At 33.4% G+C, this 23,966-nt stretch overlaps 1 protein-coding gene across 2 annotated transcripts in view; it reads left to right on the top strand.

Annotated features, from left to right (window-relative positions):
* Window positions 1–23,805, top strand: part of LOC117113134 (centrosomal protein of 89 kDa-like) — a 24,696-nt gene extending 891 nt beyond the window's left edge. Inside the window, exons 1-16 of one of the 2 annotated variants that reach the window (XM_033256382.1) lie at window positions 1,945–2,080; window positions 4,793–5,106; window positions 6,530–6,752; window positions 8,058–8,172; window positions 8,864–8,982; window positions 11,366–11,456; window positions 12,309–12,524; window positions 13,285–13,428; window positions 14,736–14,863; window positions 15,206–15,453; window positions 16,296–16,411; window positions 17,036–17,216; window positions 19,332–19,499; window positions 20,090–20,231; window positions 21,077–21,166; window positions 21,769–23,805. In XM_033256382.1, coding sequence (XP_033112273.1) covers window positions 2,039–2,080; window positions 4,793–5,106; window positions 6,530–6,752; window positions 8,058–8,172; window positions 8,864–8,982; window positions 11,366–11,456; window positions 12,309–12,524; window positions 13,285–13,428; window positions 14,736–14,863; window positions 15,206–15,453; window positions 16,296–16,411; window positions 17,036–17,216; window positions 19,332–19,499; window positions 20,090–20,231; window positions 21,077–21,166; window positions 21,769–22,110 — 2,679 coding nt within the window. In that variant the 5' untranslated portion in view covers window positions 1,945–2,038 and the 3' untranslated portion in view covers window positions 22,111–23,805. Of the gene's footprint in view, window positions 1–1,944; window positions 2,081–4,792; window positions 5,107–6,529; window positions 6,753–8,057; window positions 8,173–8,863; window positions 8,983–11,365; window positions 11,457–12,308; window positions 12,525–13,284; window positions 13,429–14,735; window positions 14,864–15,205; window positions 15,454–16,295; window positions 16,412–17,035; window positions 17,217–19,331; window positions 19,500–20,089; window positions 20,232–21,076; window positions 21,167–21,768 lie in introns of those variants that run through there. The other variant, XM_033256381.1, reaches the window with a different exon arrangement.
* Window positions 23,806–23,966: the final 161 nt, after the last annotated feature.

The raw sequence follows: 23,966 nt of genomic DNA on the forward strand, positions 1-23,966 counted from the left end.
GTAATATACTGCTGTACAATTAGAGTTTCTATATTAAATAACTTAATACAGTAAGAACATGATTATACACCTGAAATAGGCAGAAATGGAACCTGGGAAAAATTTTACAATATAGTTATTAAAAAAAAATTTTTTTGGCTTTTTGATATTAAAATGTATTGCAAATACTGAAATAGTATACAGACCAAAACACAAACTAATGCACATGAGCATAAACACGAAAAACATACACACACCTGTACATGATAAATCCATAAGTGTTTATCAACTTTTTTTTTTTCAGAATTATTTGGGGACGTACTGAGTATTTGGTGCGATAACACGTCAGGTAGGGCAGAACATCCTGACGAAAACTCGCATTGAAATGTACAGTGGCGTAACGCCTATGCGCTCTCATGCGGCGGTTCGCAGGGCCACCGACTTCTAGGGGCCCCGAAGTGGCCCTACCCTTAAGTTCCTCGATCTAGCACCCTGACCAAAAAGGACTTTGTTGATAAATAGCACCATAATGTGTCTCTGAAATCTACTGTAGGGCATATGTCATAATTATAACGATTGAAGAGAGGGGGCCCTCAATTTTAAGTCTATAAGTGCCATTTCCGGCCAACAGTACAGTTTTGGTTGATTTGATGGGATTCAAATTGATACATTGGAACGTTCCAATTATTATTGTTATCTATGAGCTCATCTTTACGTAAAATTTCTTTCAGTCTGATTTATTGAAGGGCAGTAAAAAAGAAATGCCATTAATAATAATCATAATGCCATCACTATGATCTCACCAACTTGAGATTCATCTTTCTAACAGTAAAATATGAGTGTAAAGTTTCTGTTTTTCTTAATAATCTGAAAGGGAAGATTTGGGATCAAGATTACTTATCGGTTCAATACAAGCTTCTTTTATTATTTTATTTACAATAGAGTTGGTCCAATTTTCGATGTAATCATAACATGGCCAGGTCGGAAAGAAAAAAGAAATTCGAGAAACTGAGGAAGAAGGAAAAAGGGTGAAAGGGAGCGGAAAGAGAGTGTTTATCCATTTTCCTGACCGAATTACATTTTCTCGCAATTTATATTGGTGGATCTGGGAGAATCATGGGTTCTTACCCTTAGGCAAAAAAATAAATAAATAAAAATAAAAAGAATATAGACCTAACTTATCAGGAACCGCCGTGAGCTGAATTTTTTATGTTACTTATACAAGAAAATTAGAAGTCGGGAAAGCTCATTTCCCACCATCTAGGAATTAAAATTTTCTCGAGGAAGGACCTCTGAACCCCTTTTATTTTGGGGGTTCATCGATTCATGGAAAAAAGAATACGTACACAACATATGTATACCGGTTCACACATAATAGGCCTATTTACTGTAATAAGAATGAGAAAATTTTACCTTACCATTTTCAAGGGGGAAAGCCTTGAATTTTGAAGAATTTTAAAGTCATTAAAAGACACTTCAGAAGTCCCGGGAAAGCTCATTCCCGCTATTTTTAAATCAACATTTTTCCGGTGAGAACCCGAACCCCCTTTCTTTTTGGGGTTCATTGATTCCTGGAATTGTTTTCAAGAGGGGAAAACTTTAAATTTTGAAGAACTTAAACGGAATTAAAAGACAACTCAGAAGTCGAAAAAGCTCATTTCCCGCCATCTAAAGGATGGAAATTTTGCTGGGGGAAGAACCCCTGCACCCATTTCTCTTTGGTGTTTGTCGATTCATGAAAAAAGGAATACGTATGCAACTACCCATTTTTTTTTTTATATGTAGGCCTATACACACATAAAACAGGCCTATTAATACTGCAATAAGAATGAGAACGTTTACCTGACCGTTTTCCGGACCCCCTTCCTTTTTGAGGTTTTTGGGAAACATTTTGACCCCATCCCTAATTTTGAACCCAGACCTCTGATTCATAATCCCATTCATCGACGTCGAAAACACATCTTAAGGACACTACCGGCGTTCCATACGCGGGGTGAAACGTTGAATCCGGTCTGTGATTCAAAAAGCATCAAAACTTGATCAAAAGCATCCCTGAAACATGGCTGGCAAGGAAAAAAAGAAGAAAGGAAAGAACAAGTTTGTAAGTAAAGTACTCTTTTTTGATTTTTACGTTGTAAAAATGTCATGTATTATTATTGCACTGCGACTCTATAGGACGCATTTTTTGTAATAATTTTAGTGGTTGGATGGTAGGCTAGGCCTAGTTCAGTTGTTGCTATGCGATGATGGACGCTAAAAAAATTATCAAAAATCAATTTATGTTTTTAATAATTATAACTCGGCCTAGGGCCTAGCCTAGGAAGCTTTTGCCTGTGCTGGCGTAAAGTAGACCTAGCCGGTAGTCTTAGGTGTAGATTCTCTATTAATTTGTGCGTATCTAAGCCTAACCATAGGCCTAGGCCCCAAACAAAAATAAATAAAGGCCCATCCATAGGCCAGGGCCTAGGCCTAATGAATGGCGTCCGCATATTTAGGCTCTAGCCTAGGCTAGGCCTAGCCCATCAAAGAGGGGGTGTGTATGATATCGAGAGACCAGCTAGGCCTAGGCCCTTTTTAAACGCTCTATTTAGTTTTTAGGCCCAGGCCTTGTAATTTAAATGAAATGTTAAGAAACAAGAAATATAAATTTTAAAATTGAAATTAGAAAATTATAATAAAACAAACAGTAACAGCACCAAATGAAAAAGTCAGGAACCAGTCAACTCTCCCCTAAGCAAACTCGCCCCTTGCAATCTCGCCCCCCTTACAAACTCGCCCCTTACAAACTCGCCCCTTAAATAGTCGGGTCGATATACAGTCTAACCAACGTCACGATTGAACTACAAAATAGTAACAATAGATAATAAATAACGATAATCATCAATCAATCAATAACTAATCATATTAACAATTAATAAAACTTAAGAATTGGTCCTCATATCCCATAATGGCATGCAAGGCCTATATTAAAAATACATGCTAAAACAATCATCTGAACTTCCAAATTATATTATAATTAAGTTATATTTATATATCATATAATTAAGTCTACTTACAAGGTGTGCTCGGCTTAGGATCGATAAAACAGATGAATCTTAAAACCAAACCAAAAGATACTTTCGTATGATTTTCTACGCACGCGCGTATAAACCATACGCGCGTTTGCCGTAGCAACAAGAATGCGAAATAATGCAAAAGAAGTAAAATGGCCATAACAATAGGCCTAATTAATGTAATACTGAGATTACAGTATTAATACAATTTGTTTTATAGAACTATGCCTACAGTTATATCTGTCTCTTATACACATCTAGATGTGTATAAGAGACAGGTGCCCACTGTTTGTTGTCTTCTAATTAATTAGTAAATAATAATTAACCAAAATTATTTCTACAAGAATAATAAAATTATGTTTGTTAACAATTGGAAGATAATATTTATGTAAATATGCTGTTATATAGTTTTTATTAGGGAAAAAATTATTTTAATTTATTTATTTCTACAATAGTAATAAAATTATGTTTGGTAATAATTGGAAGACAGTAAAATATATTACCTAAATAAGCTGTTGTATAGTTTTGTGAAATTATTTAAAAAAAAAATAAAAAAATAATTGATTTTTATAAATAAGTTTCTGATTTTTTATCTAAAATAATACTTGACAATTACAAACGTTTATAATTTGGTATATACTTATATTAGATTTCATAATAAACATCAAATTTATATTAGGCTAGATTTCATAATTATTATAAACTTATAAACTGATAGATTCTACGTAAAATAGATAGAAATCTCCTAACTCTACACTAGGCCTAACTGTAGGCTCAGACAACACGGTAGCCAGCGGGAAAACATAGTTTACCCCGCGTGTAGCCGCCGTAAAATTATCAAGGGGCGCCCTCTATTCGTTGAAGCCGAGCCTAGCTCCAGTACGAGACAAGGTAATAGAATAATATATTTCGGAAAATCTTTTAAAATTATTGGTACAACAATTATTATTTAAAACCTACTTACCTTTATAGTTTAAAAACTGAAGAAAAAAAAACCCGTTAACAAAAAAACTAGCGAAGGATTTCTTCTATTCTTGAAAAGCGTCTAAACATTTGTTGTAAAAAAAAACTTTTACCGAGTCGATTCGCGCACTTGAAAAAAACATTTTTTGGCTCAGAATTTATTTCTGGAGAGTTATCCGGAACTATTTCGGCCAAATTGTGATATATATCCGCGAAATACCCAATTAATACATTGGGTATCCTATCATCCGTCGGGGCACTATTTTCTATCGCGATGTTTGGAACTCCGAAAAACAGCGCCCCCTATCGGTTTTGTTTCTAGCTATCTAGGTCGTCATCGGATCAAAAATTTAAAAAAAGTTTAATTTGCCTATCCAAATAACGTTATTTTGACTGTTTGTTCGTTCGTGTGAATCCATAATCACAGGAGCTAGACAGGTGTTAATGTACTGTAGCTTCCTTTAGCGAATAATCACGTATAATGAATTCTAGACTGGAACAGTCGTAGCAGGGTCAACAACGAGCAAAATCACATGAAAACAAACAAAACAATGAACAAAAATAAAATTTTGATGTTATATAAATTTCATGAGAGTACTGTTTTGTAAACTTAATCAACACTGAATTTAACAATAAATCAATAATAAAAAAAAAAAGGGAAACTTCCAGTAAGTGAAATTAAATATAATGGAAAAAATTCCAACAACATTTTGGAACACCATAATAATTGATCAGCCTGGAAATAATTATGTATAAATAATTTGATAAGATCATTCATACTTGTTCATTTTTTTTAGTCCAAAATTGGGTCAGCTCTCATGCCAGGGGCGATGTTTGCTGCTGTTCCGAGAACCCCAAGCCCGTCTCGTGAAGCAACTTCAAGGCCTGCATCAGTAGCAGGCTCGTCAAGACCTCCTTCTGCCTTATCAACTGCTATTCTCAACACCACCCTGGTGGGTCGCATGATAGGAACACCCCCTCCAAAAGACCATAGAGGTGAGAGTTTGGATCGTGAATTGACTACAGACAACAGCATGGGCCGGAGCAGTATGTATGATTATGGAGATGAGGAGGATGATGATGAAGATGAGGAAGATAATACTGATCAGAGGTAAGGGGGCATTTTCTTGAAAAATTAATACAAATTTTGAAATATATGTACATACTATCAATACAATGAATACTAGTTAACATAATTTTATCATATAGTACTTCCTCTAATTAAGGATCCCTCCAATTAAAGACTACTTCTAATTAATGACCACTTTCCTGTGATCCCAAATAATAAGTGTCTTTTATCTTTATTATTGTATTATTAGAGACAAAAACTCTAAAGACCATGGAAATCCCATCCCAAAGTGGTCTCTAATTGTAGGGACACCTGTATTATGCGAAGATTTGTTTGTTAGTTTACTTAGTCGTTATTGGCTTACACAAATGACAATTTCAGTTGCCAATTAGCAGACAAATCATGTCTATAATCTTTGCATAATACTTATTTTTTTCCAGAATTTTTCAGTAGAAGTTCTATAAGTATTTGAAAACCGATAGATTTGATCTGTGATTTATTTAGAATGGGCAATTCCAAATTTAATTTTGGAGTATTCATTTTACTTTTGGGTGGCAGTATACACATAGAATAGTCACCGACTCGAAATCTGTCACATTTTGAATCATGTGGTTTTTGCCTATACTGTTAGGTTTTATTTGAAGTACAGTACCTGTGGTTGGCCCACATTTGGGTGTGATGTAACCATCATGCTCTTTTGCAGGGGTCTCAAGTTGGAAAGTCATTTCTGGGAGCTTTTTTAACATCTAATTTTTTATTTTTCTGTGCATGGTGCTACCCATTGTCACCGATTTCTGTGAGACAATTCATAAATTAAGTAGTAAAAACATGCAAATACAGTAGAACTCCTCCCTTTGGCATCAACAAAAGTGTCTCCTTATAGGGGTGTCTCCTGAATAGGGTTGACTGTGGTTTTAAAAAATATACTAGTTTTTGTGGCTGAAAAAGTGTCTCCTTAATAGTGGTGTTCTACTGCATTATCAATTTTCAGAAGATGGGTTATTTTCCGGGAGATTCAAGGATGCTTTTGGGAGTGTGGGAGGCTGTCCCGAATTCCTGGAGACTTCTGCAACTTGCAGAACACTTGGGATCCTTGCTAATGGGTGTGGTATATTATCATCATGCCCGAAACAAATATTGAAAATCTGTCTGAGGACAGATCTTAACACAGCATGATTACCGAGTTTTGATTCTTTTAAGTATACAACTTTATTTTTTTATTTATTTTTTTTTTCCAAAAATATAACTAAAAATATTAAAAAATTTAACTTTTTTTTAAAAATTTTAACCCAATGAGTTTGTATTCATTGTTGTTAGTATCTTAATGAACTATTTTCTTTGAAGACAATAATCATAATTTATGACGATAATGTTATTTTGTGCCTGCTAATCAGCACTTTTTTAAAGATTTATTATTATTTATTTTTTATAATTATATTGTACAAAACATTAATATTTTCCCTAGGTATTCAACTGTACCGATAGTGAGACAATCTGATAAGCGAGGTACTATATCAGGTCGTCCAAGATTAGATACGCCCACCTTGAGTGATTTAAGTGATGATGATGATGATGGTGCAGAAGAAGTGAAGGACAACATTAGTCCTTCTAACATAAAGGAAAGCTCACAAGCAAAGCAAAGTACTGTCGAGGAACCAATCTATGCCTTACCAAATAAAATCCCTGTAGTAAGTTTATAGAAATAAATCAATTCATAGTTGGAAGTGCTCATGGCCGTATCAAGGTCAGTCAGCATAAATAAACATGCACAACGTAGGTTTATGTCGATTGACCTTAAATACGGGCATGTGCAGTTCAAACTAAGAATTGGCTTATGTAGTTTGTTGAATCAATAGAACAGGTTATACTCTGTTATTTCCCTTGCAACTCGTTGTTTGTTCTCATCTAAACGGCTTTAAATTTTATGTTGTATTCATTTTATTCCTTCTATACTATGATATTTTCATGCAACCAATGCCACTACTTTATAAACTACGCATAGGTAAAGTCATTCAAACAAACAATTATCGTATCTGGTATTAAAATCTCTTAACTACTACTAGTAATTAAAAAAATTGTTATGCTAATTTGGATGTACCAGGATAAGTGAAGAGAATGCTTTGTGAAATCATTAAGTGAATGAAACTACAAACAGCCTTGTTACAGCATTATCTCGTTTTGTATTTTTAGATATATATTGTAATAAATTGAAATAGATGGATAATGCATTACTTGATAATGGATTCAGTTATAAAATGCTGTACATAATCAGTGATTTTCTTTGTACTGTATTTACTTAGGACATCACTTTTTTCTGTCTTTTGCATGACTGAACATCATTAAATAATAATAATAATAATAATGATAATAATAATAATAATAACAATAACTAAACATTTTTAATGAAAAGTTTATTATCTTACGATACTATACTTGAATATGAAAGTGCATTGATAATATATAACCATATCAGTATAATTTTTTTATTGTGTAGATATTAAGTGGTCATACAGTCATAAGAAGAATAATAATGAATAAATATTGTCTGAGCTGCCTAGGATGATCTTATTTATATTTATCTATTGTTGTTCTTTTCTGGCATTAGAACTGCTCTTGTTATTAGGCCCTATTATAGATAGTTAAGCTTAAAATTACCCCTGGTATACATTTGTGGTTGTATTGTGTTCATTGTTATTGTGTGCTTGGCGGATAATAGCTCTTGATGGCTGATGAAATCAAATTAAATTGAATAGATAGTAATCTATGTGCCTTATATGCCCTAGGCTCTTGAAATTTTGTTTACTGTTCTGTGATTATAAATGGTCAAATAAATAAATGTCAATTTTAATATCAAGATAAGTTTAACAATTTATGATCTGCATTATTATACTGTTAAGTTTATCAGACTTGGCAGGTCTACAGTACTAAGGTAGATTTCTAAGTTAAATGTTATGTTTATGTTTGTTACATTCTCATAAATTTATATTTTCCAGAGAAAGATTTCAGAAGAATCAGTGAGCAGTAGTCTGACACAGGTATCACCTGCTGATGACTTCTCAGACCTACAGACGCCACCCCCACCTTGGAAGAAACCCCGGGGCAAAAAAGGTACAGCACCCAAACAATCTAAGAAAGTATAATACATACTCCAAGTATTGAAATACACGCCATCGTGTTGGGATTCAATATTTCGACATTAATTATGTCATCATCAGGAATCTAACAATCTATGTATTTGACGCTGAATGCAATCTGTCCACCAAAAAAAAAATAAACATCTAAAATTCATTGTGCTGTGTGCAGGCAATTGGGCACTCCTAGATGTATGTTGTAACTAACAATAACAGAAATGAACACAGTAACACTTGTGCAGATATGCTAAATAAATATCTGAAAATTGTTCAATTTTTATTTTAGATAATTTTTCATATCTTTATTTTATTCAAATGATCATATTTAATTTTGCCATTACGTATATTCAGTCTGAATTACTTGGGTCTTTATGTTTAAGTGAAGTGAAGCTGTGATAATATTATTTGAGTTTGGGGAAACATACTACTGTATTATTGTATGTTTCTGTATAAGGAAGAATTTATAGTTACATAAGCTTTTATTTTGGAAGACCAAGATAAAACTCTAACAGTTATGGTTCCTTATTTTAGAGCTTTCTAAGTTACATTTTTTGATATAGATTTGTTTTATGTAAGTATAATACATTTTCTAATTGAACTCATTTGAACTATATAAAACATATTTTAGCATACTTACAATTAATACAAAATTTGTTTATGTTCATTAGGTCGTGAAAGCCCACAAACTGAAGAAGACTTGTCTTCATTGGCTGTAAGTGACCTGCGTTCCAGTCAAGGAGCCACTGACATGGCTTCTAAAGTTGTGGAGCAGCCAATCACAGAAACTGTAATTATTTGGATTTTATATTTAATTTTTAACTGTATGAGCTACACAATAGAGGATTGAAGTGGGGTGGGGGAGGAGGTGCAACCATCCTGGACCCTCCTAAATGTTTCAATATTATAAAAGGAATAGAGAAAAAAGACAATTACTGTATATTCAAAGTTAAGTCTCAGAGTGCCATTTCCAGTACCATAATGATCAGTTTCCTCCATGGTGGGGCTGAGGTAGTATAGACTGCCACTGGTACATTAAACATTCAGTTGTATACCATGCAACAATAGTAACATTTAAAATACCATAAACTCATACTTTCTCCTTATGTTTTTGATTTTACTTTACTTTTAAAATATTATTTGTAAGAATATTATATACACACATAAAATTTTCAAATATAATACATGAATTTATATGGAATGCAATTTTAATTTAAATGATTTATATGATGAAAATTTAATAATTCTTGAAACACAGTTCTTATATTTTGGAACTTTAAGAAACACTAAAATAACAAATATTTCGAATGCTACAAATTATAAATAAGAAAAGAATAGAAAAATATTAACAGTCTTGAATTCCCTTTAAAAAATAATCACTCAGAACTTCATATCAAATTAAGGTGAGGTGAATAATAAAATTTAACAATACAGAAAAATTGATATTAATTTAGACTGTTGTATATTGTGAAGTAGCATGTTTTTTTTTTATAAACAGTTTTTAATAATAGGCCTACTCATACAAGTAATCCACAAAGCCTCTTAAGATTATTTGGAATCTTTGTTCATTCATTACATGCATTCATTCTTTATTCAGTCAAAATTATCATATAATGAAAATTTAACATTAAATGAAGATATTAATATGCAATTATTATAGTCAAGTTCTGAGGACCCTCTAGAAAATAGAGGCTGAAGGAGCCATTATTTCCTGTAAAAATTGTCTTAAACCCACTGCTCTTTGCGATACGATGAAGATAATTAGATAAGATATTCCAAACACATGAACTATGAAATTACAATTTTGATGCTTAATAAATAATTGAAAACAACAAACTTACAAGTTACTAAGATATCAGTAAATACATTTAAGATACATAAAAAATAAATACAAAAAAAACTCTATATTTCAGCATTGCCTTCTCTTTTCAATCTACTTATAAATCAATTGCCTTATCTCATAGACGTATGCCTTTTAGGCCTTGCCTAGGTCGGTGGTTTAGGCTTCATTCGTTTCAGCCTGCGCCGTTGAGCGAGATTAGGTCCGCTCTCTGCGTTCAGTGCTTGGATTGCAACAAAGTATTCATCGCAATATAAACTCCCAGCTCTCATTTTGTTTTTTCAAACGAAAAGCAAAAAATTGATACTTAATTTGTACTTGGTCCGGGATAGGAAAATTATGTGCAAATGAAAATGGTGAGGTAACATTACAACTGACTTATAATACAACTTAAGTTGAGGATTGAGGAAGTTCTTCACATTTGTGTGAGTATTTCTTGTAGTAATCAGTAACATCACATCATACAGTAGAATGTAGCATCATTTGAATGCCAACATCATGTGAATATCTACCAAAATGTCCTCAGGATTTGGTAAATTAATTGACCACAAAGATACTAGAAACACAAGGTAAAGTTCTCCACAGAAAAAAAGTGTTCCACCAAAATGCATGGTGGGAATTCAAACAATGAGGCACCCTGTACGGCTGGATGTAAATAACTTCTACCAAACTTTTGTTACCAAGTCGTCGCTTATTTAATTGTCAATTCTCAATTTAAAAAATTGTACACCGTGATGCGCTATGGCGACGTACAGCATTGGAAGATGCTGTGTTGCTGTGTAATAAGTTGCAACACATTATGCAAACAAGGTTATCATTTATATCGTTTTCCGAAGGGAAAGAGAAAGGTAAAATATTGCACTGACATTAAACAAAAAATTAGCTATATATTATAAATATATATTAACATTTTAACAAACTGGAATAGACACCCAGACAGTGACATCGGTGAATACATAACCTCCTTGGCGAAGGTAGAAATCGTTGCTATTATCTAAATAAAACACAAAACAATTAATCCTAATCATGGATCAGTAAAGAATAAAGGAACAATATAGCGCAGAATTTTATGGCCGGACGCACTCTAGTGATAAAGTTTTCCTCCATTAGTGGAAAAAGAAGGGCGCCGTGTGCGTCTGGATATACTTAGCAACAGAAGGGCGCCCTGTACGTCAGGCCCGAAGTATAGAAAACTTGCATTATAAAAAAGAAGGGCGCCACCTACATCAGGCCCAATTTCCGCCTCATTTTTACTATGCCAGTGCTCTATGTATATCTAGTATCTTTGATCGACAAGCACTGCATTGTTCAGTCAAAATGATTATGTTTGCAGGTTGTCAAGCAAGCTTTGACTGGTGCAAGTCATACGCCGAGTAGAAAGAAGAGAACAGAAGAATTTGGAGAGTTTCTCGCTCAGCAACAAGGTAAACGAAAAGAGAAATACCTTGTAATTATAATTTACAAACATATTGCAGTATTAGCAGAAACTCAGCATGGAAACTTGGCTACAAAGGTCGTGATTACTATGCAAGTTTATTTTTGTTTACTTTATGTCAGGGGATCTCAGTTATTTTGTATGGTGCCAAATGATGGGTTGTAGACTAGAGTACTTTTCCATGTTGGCCCCACAATTTTTTTTTTTATTGTTGACAATCTAGTGACTCTCTAAAATGGCTGGAAATGACCCTGTAGATGGCTGGATTAGCTATTTTCTGTGTTAGTGTGTGTGTGTGTGTGTGTGTGTGTAGACCAGGTTTGTATAAAAAAAAAACCTGTACACATTTTTATGATGAGAAACTAAGTAGTAATTATGGCCTTTGTAACCTAGTTTCCTGCTGATTATTATTTTCATGTTCAAAATTCCGTTACTTATGAAGTAAAAAATATAGTCAACCAAGCTCCGATAAAATCATTTTATATCATATTCTACAGAGTATTTTTATGTATATAATATACTATAATTGTTAGTCTGTAACTTCATATATGTATTTGAATGTGTGTAATTATGCAGGAGTCTTGCTTCATCCTAAGCGGGAAGAATATGGTTATGGTCTATTTATCTATTACAGTCTGCTCTCTGACCTAAATTTCTATACCTACACTATATTTAATTGACCTAAATTGTAATTTGTATACTTAAAAAAAATGAATAGGAGCCTAACCTATAACATAAAAGTATAAAGGAATTAGTGCCTTAGGATTTGTGGATGGCTTGATTTTCATTTTTCTTTTGTAGTAATAATATTTGCATATACAGTTTGATCTTATCCTTCTAGTTGGTTCCAGTAGTCAAGTGCTAGAAGAAGAACTAAAGCATGTAAAGCAGGAACAGCAGCAGTTACTACAGACACTGCAGCAACAGCAGCAGCAATTGCGACAGAGTCAAGAGATGCAGAGACGCCAGGAAGAGGAATTAAAGAAAACCAGAGAGTATCAGAAACAGGAAAGAATAATGGCTGATGAAGAGCACAGAAAGAAACAAACTAGAGATGGTATAGTACTAACATTCATTTATAATTGCTTTTAAATTTTTTTAATGAAATTGTAAGAAATGTTATATTTATTATATATTTTTTAATATACTTGAATGCATTTTTGTACTGTATGTGCTGTCATTAGTGCCTGTGACAGTGACATACTTGTGTAGCTTTCGGGCAATCCGGCCAGTCAAGGCATTTTTTTTTTTTACCTTTTTACTGGTGAAATAATAGTAGTAGTAGTCGTCAACTACAGGGGCTGTCTGTTCCAGTACACCGGGGTAGCCCCCTACTCGTCTTGAAGGATGTACTGGGTTCTTGATAGTGCACACAAGCCATTGTATATACTGGGCCTACAGTTTATAGTACTTATCCGAGAAGACTTATTCTACCACCAGAACCATAGGCGAGCATGCCGTTCAAACCAGCGCTGATATTATGGCTATAGTTTGCGGCGCCCTTGCTAACCGCTCGGCCATTCGACTCACCTGTAAAAACTGATGCAATATGATATAATTTATGATTTTACACAAGTATATTTTAACAATCTTATAAAAAAAAAGCTAATACTTCTTTATTTTTGTCATTTGACACTCTTGGAATACATATATTTTCTGTGCCTATACTAATAATGAGAGTTTTGTTTATAATAGCATCATTATACTTTACTGTATTTAGTTGATTCCATTTTACTTGCATTCCACCTGGCAGCTTCTGCTCAATTTACTTTTTCAATCAATGCATTTGTTTTTGAAAAAATTCCATTTTTCTTTAGAATTTCAAAGAGAAATTGTCAGAATTAATGACCTCTGTGAGGAACTGCACACTGAAAATGTAGCCATCCGAAAGGTCAATGAACAGCTCCATATAGAAAACCATACCTTGAAGACTAAGGCATCAAGGTCATCCCAGCAAGATGGTGAGTATAACATGTCATGGAGATCATAGGCAATTCCACATGACATGAACTCTTGAAAATAGAAAAGAGAGTGGATGTTGTTTTGTGTTTGAAATTAAGCCAGTGCATGAAGATAACTCAGGAAAGGGATTATAGAATTAGTCCAAATAGAATTAATTGTTTCACTTTTAACTTCAGCCCTAATTTCTTGCCTTTTTGACTATTCTGCGTGTGCTTGGTACAGTAGTATAAGTAACTCTCTTAAACTGAGACTCCAGACTACGCAAAATAAAGTTGCCAGATTTGTTTTAAATTTTGGCCCAAGGTCCCATATTGGACATCAAGAGCTTTCCAGTCTGGGATACCTGAATATTAAATCCCATGTCAAATATCTTAAACTCAATCATATTCATAACATCTACCACAACAAATGTCCAGATTATATGTACCTAAATTTTACCCCAATCTCAAGTCAACACCGATACAACACCAGAAACAAGATAAATAAATTTGTTGTTCCAAAAACAAAAGGTGCTAATCACACTTCATTTTTTGCAACTGGTATCTGAGACTGGAATGCTCTACCCAATTATCTTAAAGAAATTACTGACCACAGGATGTTTAAGAGAAAGCTTAAAGAATTTTTACTTACTGATTTTTAATGTTTCCTGTTTTTATCCTTTACTACATACAGTTTTTATATTTAATTTTTTTACTCAATTTGTAATTTTAATGTTCAGTTTTAACATTTTTACAATTTTTTCAATTTTTAATTTTAAATAGGCCTATGTTTACCTATTTTATATCTTTTACTATATATTCTAAACCTTGCCAGATCACTATCTGTAAATATTCGCTCTTGTGCAATAATTACCCTGGCTTCTGGACCCCATTGGAAATAAGTCTGGTGTACAATCACTAGACTTAATGGGTCATCCAGGCATTCAATTAATTATTCATCTCTTTTATTTTTTATGTACGTTCTCAAAATTTTATTGTTATGTGTGTGATATTGAATGCAAAATAAATCAAATAAAAAAATCACGTCCAGGATTTGAAATAATTTTTTGGTGAGGCTATTTACAATTTGCTATTTACTGACTTGTAAAAATTATAAAAGAATTCTTTGTAATGTTGTCTGCCATTTAAGTTTCCGCATCTTAGGCTTTAACAACAGTCTTTCAGATCGTCATTATTTTTATTGTTTGATGAAAAAAAAATTTTTTTTTTAAATAGCAAATAGTAAATTTTTTATTTGGTCTTATGTATTTAATGTTTTTTAAATGATTATTTCATAACTAAGGATGGTTTTACAAAAACTATTTCAGATACCTCAGTTCAATTTTTGAAACAGCAGCTTGAAGACTATACAAAGGAAATTGATATGCATAAAGTAACCGTCCACAAACTGAGCATTGAGCTAAGTCGATACCAGGCAAAATACAGGCCCCTGGAGGTAGAGCAACTTTAAATTATTTTCTTTTTAATTATTTTAAATTTAGGGTAAACAAATATTGGCAATTTAAAAACAAAAATGTCTGCTGTCTGTATGTGAGTTTAAGTGATTTCAAATCAAGAAGGCGGTTTGGCGCTGTGTTTGCCATTCAGATTCTTAACCTTTTGGTTGAGAGTGCAAGCCTTACCCTGATTATTCTCGGCGGGCCATGCTTTGACTGAAAATTGCACAGTTGATGGGTTGTAACTAGCTCACAATGTGTTTCAGCACTAGGTACAGGTCATCTAATTCCAAGATATACAAAGAAAAAACATTAGAAAATCATATTGTTTTCCGTTTCAGAAAGGAGACCCACCAGGTTTACCTTCAAGGGGAAGTAGTCCCCGGTGGCTTACCGATACACGTTACTTATCACCTCTAATCTTGGCATATGAGGATCGTTTAACAGAAAAAGACAACACCATCATGACTTACCAGAAGGAATTGAAAGAGATTAAGGAGAATGTAGAACAGGTTTTACATGAGAACCAGATGTTACACCTGCAATTAGAAGAAACAGAACAGCCATCACAGGTGACAATGATGGAATGGTATGTGCAGGGATAGGGGTTATTTAGAAAAAAAATGTATAATTATTTGATAATAATAATTATGCTGAAGATTTATATATAGCGCAAATCAGTGATCCTGGTCACTGGATAACATGCAACAGCAAACCAGCACAAAGTGCAACCTTCTCTTGTCCCCGAATATACCTAGTCGTGCATGATGTGTACTGAGTGCACAAAACTAGTACAGTCAATGCCACAACATCCTAACAGGTACCTATTTATACTCCTCCTGGGTAGAGAAAAACAAACATAGACAAAGTGCTTTGCCCAAGGACACAAGCAACTTGCACAGTGAGTTTCGAACCCCTGACCTCAATGTTGGGAGTCTAAGCCACAACCAATGCATCAGCCCCTTTGGTTATACTGTGCACACATCCATTACAATGTGCTTTTTCCCCTTGTCATTGGATTCAGAGCTAGAATATTACCAAGATTCTGTATGGGGAGGTGCAAGTGGACCTTTGCTGAGTGTCAATCAAACTTAACAATTGACCAATCAGAACAGCGCACCAGGAATAGGCACGTGTCTCACAAGCACACTTGTGTTGTCCCACAAACACATTTATCTTTGCTTATGTTTTTACACTGTCCTGTGGGACCTTAGCATGCAAGGAGTGACAGCTTATGGAAGATATATTGTCAGTGAATAATACCAGATATTGTAGGCCAATTTAAAATCATACTTTTTTTTATGAAAAATTATCATTTTCTGCTTAATGAAATGTGGAAGATTATTTGATGGGTTTCTTTATGAAATCAACTTGGCATTAATAGTTGCCCGACAGTTCAATATCTATAATATTACTTGTTTATGTTTCTAGGCATAAGCTACAGGAGCAGGCTAAGTTAGTTCTTGAGGAGAACCAGTTGTTAATGGAGCAGATGGACATACAGCATGAAAAACAGCAACAAGTCCATAAACAGCACTCTCAGGAAGGTTTGTTATATTATGTTTGTCCATTATTAAATTATAATTTAAAAGAATATTTCAAGGTACTGGCATTGTATTTTTCTTCTGTAGTGAAGTACATAGAGTTGTCAAATTGAAATAGTGAGGGTAATAGCTCACAAACCCTTAGGTTTATTTAGTGTGAATAACACCAATAATAATCCACAAAAGTCTGAAGTGTGTTCCTTGTAATAGAGAATTGGGCAGTTTACTGGAAGACAACCGCCCTACACTGTTTAAAAGAGTGTACTGCATTTTACAAGAGCCTTTTCCTCACATGACCAATGGCTTTATGTAAGATCTGCTTCGTTAAGTGCACACACAGTGATTACTGCCAGTTTAGGAATCTGAGTTTATCTGCTTTCAGTTATTCAAAGAAAACATAGGATTTGTAGTAAAGTATTATAGCCATTTATGAAACCACAAACTACAGTTAAAATTAGTATTGTAAATAAATAAAGATTGTCTATAGGTATGTATAAGAAAACTAATAGAGGGTATAAGAAAGATTAATATCAATAACTATACAATAAGAATACAATAAATCATTATTTTTTGTTGTTATCAAACAGCAGCTATGATTGTATAAATGTTTCTTACTTATGTTGCCAGTTAGTAAACTCTCCAAACGAATGGTTATGGTGGACAGGGAGAAAAATGAATTAGATGCACAGTTATCAGAACTAAGGGTAAAATACCACGCCCTCAAACATCAACATGAGACATTGGTTGTGATCAACGAGGGAAAGATGCCACTAGAAGAACACATCAGTACTGTCGGTGAACTACAAAAGTAAGATCATATATATTCAAAATTCAGTGAGAGAGCTTCCCAATGAATACATTATAAATGAACTATTGTAGACAATAATGTAAAACAAAATCTTTGTTAAGGCAGTTTGGTTCACACTACTACGTTTCAGATATAAGATGCAGCAGTTTCATAAAGTTAATAATTTATTAGGAGACTACAATTTTGATACAGTGGTACACTTTACTGCCCTCCCATGGCAAAAGGGCATAACTGACAATTTGCTGTTTTGGAGATATTAAGCAAAACGTGTAATTTATTTAGCCCTAAAATGTGTTGTAGTATTTGATTTCATGGTTAATGTATTCAAATAGACAAATAATGTCTCTTCAAGTGTAGCACACATTTTTTCTATAAATATTGATTTTTGCGCTCAAAATGTCAGTTATGCTCTTTTGCCGTGGGTTTTTCTGATTCAAGACATGTTGACAAACTTAGGCAAAAGGATTACACAACTAACACAGGTTAGTTCCTTTCAATGCAATTTTAAGTCAGATTATTCAAAAATAACATTCAATATATAATTTCATATGTTAGTCATGTATAAACTATCAAATAAATGTACAATTATACCAAGGAAATGCATTAAATAATACATACTAAAATTACAAACGATTAAAAACCCATGTATAGGCTAACCAAGTATGCAAACAAGAACATGAGTTAACATTAGTATGCTGTTATGTATCAACAAAATCAAGGTGCTATATCGAGGACTCTGTGGGAAGGGGGCCTTATGGACCCCTAGGGGTCTGGGGCCCCACACAAGAGCGCATAGGCGTTACGTCACTGCGTGAAGGATGCATCCGTATGTATATGAAATAGAACTGCTGTTTAGTTAGAATGCACCTGTGACTGTTTCTATGTGTACGTTAAACAAGAATTACAATTATTTTTTAAAATTTTATTTACAAAGTAAAATAATAAATATATATTTTAACTTTAAGTCATGTAATTACAATATAAATTAGGCCTATTATTATTATTATTATTATTATTAGCAATTCTTCTTTATGATCCAAATTCAAGTAATAATAAAATGGTTACGAATATTATTGTTTTTTTTTTTCATATTCTAATAAAATATTTAGAAAATGTATTATATATTTAGATTTAGATGGAAAAGTAAGTTGTTTGCTTAGTGAACACAGTTGATTCGAATAAACTGTGCAGTTATATCTCTTTGTCATGCCATTCGCTTTAAATAAATGTTGTAGTTGTGCCTCTTTGCCATAGTTATTTGCTAAATAATCGTTTTAGTTGTCCCTCTTCGCCACTGTTATTTCTAGTTAAAATGTGAATTATTATTCTGCCATGGGTAATCATTTTTATTAAACTGTTACTTTTTCCCATAGTTTATTTCCATAGTATTAAACTGTTGCCATTCAAAGTAAGGCAAGATTATATAGCATAAATTAACTAGACTTATCATGTTTGCCTAACATTAACTAGACATATGCTACTGTCAAGAATCATACTATTTAACCGATTTCTATTTACAAATTGTGAGTACACAAACAGTAAGAATAATAAAAATAATAAAACTTAACAAGCAACCTTCATTGTAACCAGGGAGAAAGCTCTCTTCTGATTGGTTGGCTGTTGAAAGAACGTCACGCTTTAGCGTATCACAGCCTATCTTTGCAGTTATGCCCTTTTGCCTTGGGAATTTACTGAAAATTGTGTAGTTATGGCCTTTTGCCATGCCCCTAACTAGCCCGGGGGACACTTTTTTACAATGTTTTTTGTATCTACATGTGTAACATGATGTACTGACCCCACTAGGCTATAGAACTCATTTTCGCCACTGTATGCCCTTTTGCCATGTTGCATCCAAATTTTGCTCATGTATGAACAGTAATAGTGATATTTGTCAGCAATGTAACACTACAGTGACCCATCAACTAGAAACCATTTTAGTATGAGTTCATAAGTGAGTGAATAAGTTAATGCTGAAATACCAATTTAAATATTCTTTTATACTGAAAGTTTGCTGCAGAAACACATTTTTCATAAATTTCTCACACAACCTTTGCAAAGTATTGTAAAAAAGAGGTAATAATAGTTATCATGTTATTTTTTTTTTCATTTTCATAGAGCAATAGAAGAATTGAAATCCAAACAGAGATTAGAAATTGAAAACACTTTGTCAAAGCTATCATCAGTAGAAGCAGAAAAAAAGAATCTTGCCATACGAATTGCTGATGTGGAAGCAGAAAAAACCCAGATGGAAGCAGAAATTAGAGCCCTACATAGAGATAAAAGGTACCTACACAAAAAGAAAAAAACAATATTTATATTTGTCTCATTTAACTCCCTGCATTCTTCTCTTTGGACAATTTCACAAAGCTTTTCATTTCATCTGCTATAAATGCAGTTGTTTTCGTAAATAATCTGTTTATCAAATTTTTCCAGCCTACATCTATGATGATTTTAAAATAATGAAAAAAATCTCTAAAATATATTTCATGGTTATTCTTAAGAACTAGATTTATATATTATTTTATTTTTGTCATTCATTTTCATCTGCTGTAAATGCAGTTGTTATCGTAAATAATCTGTGTATCAAATTTTTCAGCCAGCATCAATGATAACTTAAAAATATTGAAAAAAATCTCTAAAAAATATTTCATGGTTATCCTTAAGAACTGGATTTATATATTATTATTTTATTTTTGTCATTCATTTCATCTGCTAAAAATGCAGTTGCTTTCATAAATAATCTGTTTATCAAATTTTTCAGCCTGCATCAATGACAACTTAAAAATAATGAAAAAAAAAATATATTTCATGGTTATCTTTGAGAACTGGATTTATTTCACTACAACAGAGGTTTCTCTTTCCTTGTTCTCTAGGAAATCTCAGCAGAAGGTAGTGTTGTTGCAGAAGCAGGTTGAACATTCTGAAAGCCAAGAGACAGCTGCTAATCAACACCTCAACAAGGTGCTGCAAATTGCAGAACAGACAGCTGCTGAGAGGGATGCCTACCACAGAATGGTAAGATATCAAAGTCAGGAATACCATGTTGGAAGAAACCAGGGAGAACTGGTGTATTGAACTTTTCTACATCACTGCTATGGTTCATTTAAGTCTCTGTCATTGTGGAATTATGTGAAAATGTAACTACTATAAGCACCTCTAAACGGCGGCTAGGTAGTCACGGACCACGCCAATACGCAATTCAACACAATGACGCTGCAAGTTAGGAGTTATTCTCCTACCTTTACCTTAGAGTAGAATTGCCATCCCTGACAAATTGATATATCCTCATTGTACTAAAGCTCAGTTGTCCAAATATTTATTGATCGACTACAGTACTCATTATAATAGTTTGTCAACACCTTAGCGTCTAACTTGTTAACAATTCTGTCAGTAAAACAACATACAATCAAAAACTGCTTTATGTGATTAAATTATTCAAGCTATATGTGAAAACTAATAGTGCTTCCAATTGAAAGTTTAGAGTTTGAGTGCGAGGGTGGCTGTATTCTCGAAAACGTACTTTATGTCATGTTCCTCTCCACACATGATTGTAGTTGGGTACCTGGTTTGAATACTATCAGCATCAGTAACGAATACTGTTGGCATGAAGTGCTATATATTAATTTAACATAATTATTATTATTATTATTATTATTGTTATTATTATTTTTATTATTATTATTATTATTATTCATTTGGGAGCTGTGCATGTGCTTCATGTGTGTTTGATCCAATGACCAGCATTATTATATACACCAGCTTATTGTTATAATACATACATTGTTTATTTCAAATGTTATTTTGGTAAACAGTTATGTGGCATGTATTAAAAGTATAAATTTTGATTTGTATTATTTTAGGCTAAAAGTCAGGAGCACGAGAAGAAGAAAGCTGTTAATAAGGTAATGAAGGGAAATGTAGCAGTTGGAAGAATGGAAGAAAAATTGAAGGTAATTGGATAGTTTTTTGAATAAATCATGTGTTGTTACTATTAGAGAGCAGTTTAGCTCAGTCGGCTAATCTGGTGGTAGCCGCTGTGTGCGCTAAACTGTGGAGATCTCTAGGTCCCCGGTTCAATTCCCATCGCTGCCTCTCCTTGTGTTTCAGCTAGAGGGCTGAAATACAAGTTACAATAGCGCACCGTCTTTCAGATGAGACGTTTAAGCCGTTGGTCCCGTGTGCATTATGGCCCATGTGCACGTTAAAGAACGCAGTACACTCTTCGAAAAGAGTAGGGGATTGTCTCCCGGTGTACTGCCCAATCACCATCAGAAGGACCCCACTGGAAATAAGTCTTCTAGACGTTCGAGGGCTATCCTTGGTGTTTACACCGAATAAATCCAATCCAATACTATGCTACATTTAACAATACGCCATGTAAACACTCCCCCTTCCGAAGACACCATAATGACTTAAAAGCATTTTCATATTTCCATCAATTTAAACACCATTCTGTTATGTTTCATTAATGTTATTTTGTGAAGTGAAATGTTCTTTATTGCAATACAATAATTATTTTGTTATGAAAAATGCACTTTTGATTTTCCTACAGTACTACAAGATGAAAGCTGATGAAAAATTAGGAAGCATGTCACGACGTATGGAGGATGAGATGACAACGCATGTGAACCAGAAAGAGCAGTATCACCGAGAGATCCGCCACCTACAGCAACTACTAAAGGATAAGCAATCTGCCTTGGACAGCATGACCGATGAAAAGAGACGGGTTGAGGAAGACTTGGAGACAGTTTGGGACACGGTTAACAAGGATAATAAACATATGAAGCAGACTTTAAAGTCTCAAAATAAAAGATCTTTTAAACTGGATGGACCTGCATTTGAATATGATTCAGAAAAGGGGTTACTGAATGATTCAGGTAGTGATGACTACTGAAGTACTGTCATTGTTCTGTAGGCATTACAAGTTTGTAGGGCAAGCAATACCATTGATACATTATAAGCTGTGTAGAAGTGGTTATTATTATGTTTATTACGTGCAGTTATTGGATCTGAACAAGTTGGAGGGTCTGAACCACGTCAGCTCTACCATGGTTATGGCTCAGTTAAAATATGTATGTTTGTGGCACCAAATTGCATGCTAAGACTTTTTTTTTTTAGAAAATATATATTAAAATTCAGGAGGGATAGCTAGTGACTCAGCCACTGAAGATTTTGAAGTTGATAATATAACACAGCAGTAATCACATCTAAAATGATTTAATTCATCATTGAAGGTTACCCTCTCCAAATAAATTAGGGATAGTATACAAATACAATATGGTTTGAGGTGATGTAGTAAATTTTGCTTCCTGAGGTGTTGGATGATTGCAACTTTCTTCCTGCATCTGTGTAATTCGGCACTTGGGCTCAAGGGCTAGAGCTTATACCCTGTTTCTGTAGTGTGAAGCAGATGAGAGTGTGATGCTCCCCTCGAATGGGACAGCCGGGTTACTCCCAGAAATTTGCTGGTACCCCTTTATACAACTGGGAAACTGGAGCAATGTAGATAAAGGACATTCTATGTACTGGTAGTAATTTAATGCAGCTCTATTTCTTTTTCAGGTTTAGTAGCCCCTTTCTATGAATTTGTAGTATTAATCACTGATGAAGTGCTTTAATCCACATTAAATGTTGCTTTCCATTCCGTATAATTCATCATACCCTTGAATATACAGTATATTTGATAGAATGCCTTGATATACTTTTACATTTTGATTTGTGAAATAAGATATATTTTTATGTACAGTACAACAATAATTAGTGGTGTTTGTAGGAAAGGGTGGAATTCTGTAAAACATAGCAATGTGTACAATTATTTAAGAATTCTATTTAATTATATATATTTATATTGTTTTAATTGAGTTGAATTTTACAAATGGAATAATTTTTACAATGATTGTAAAACTTTTGTCAGTTTTTATTTGGTTATTTTATTTGAATTTGACAATCGTTTGTAGGTGAATAATTTGAATTGAGTAAACTACACAAATACCTTGAATAAGCAAACCTTGATAATTTTTTTAACAGAGCAAATGTTATATTAATGTGTGCAATAGTTTATCCGTGTAAGTTTGTTGGTTATCATTCTGTATTCTTATAGTATAAAAGGGACAATCAAGACTGTTTCATTCATAAACAAAAATGGTATTTACTACTACTGCAAAATTATCAACAGGTACATAGTCATCAAAACAATAATTGGATTCATGATTATTAACCCAATTTGTAGGGGCGGAAAAATTGTGTATTTTTTCCACATTGGCAGACTAAAATCAATAAAATTTAAAGCCTTTGAAACCCCTAAACTCTTGTAGCTTCCAGGAGCTTCATCTCCTGGACCACTTTCGTTATTGTCAGGGACTATACATCCTCTGTCGGACAAATCCTGCCGCCACCCCTGTTCACACATTAGGTTCATTTTTTGGTTTCCTTTCTCTTGTTATTGTTTTACATTGTGCAGTCTGTTTTTTTCTGTATTTAATGTGTTTTGAGAGGAATAAATGAAATGAAATTGTATCTTGTTTTATCTTTATTTTATTTGAAATCAGTTTATGCAAGTAATTATGAACAATCAAAGTAAATAATATAATACCTTAATTTGTTTACTTATCCACTAACAATTTAAGCAATTATTTATATTATTTAGTAACATACTATTGCCAGAGAAATACCTGGGGTAGCATGGTGATGATTAAGATTTTTGTTTAAAAATACTGGTACATGGAATTAAAAAAATATGTAAAATACAGT

Source organism: Anneissia japonica, unplaced genomic scaffold (assembly GCF_011630105.1).
Source record: "Anneissia japonica isolate Jap-2015-1 unplaced genomic scaffold, ASM1163010v1 scaffold1812_len1207588_cov181, whole genome shotgun sequence".
In the NCBI taxonomy this organism is placed as follows: domain Eukaryota; kingdom Metazoa; phylum Echinodermata; class Crinoidea; order Comatulida; family Comatulidae; genus Anneissia; species Anneissia japonica.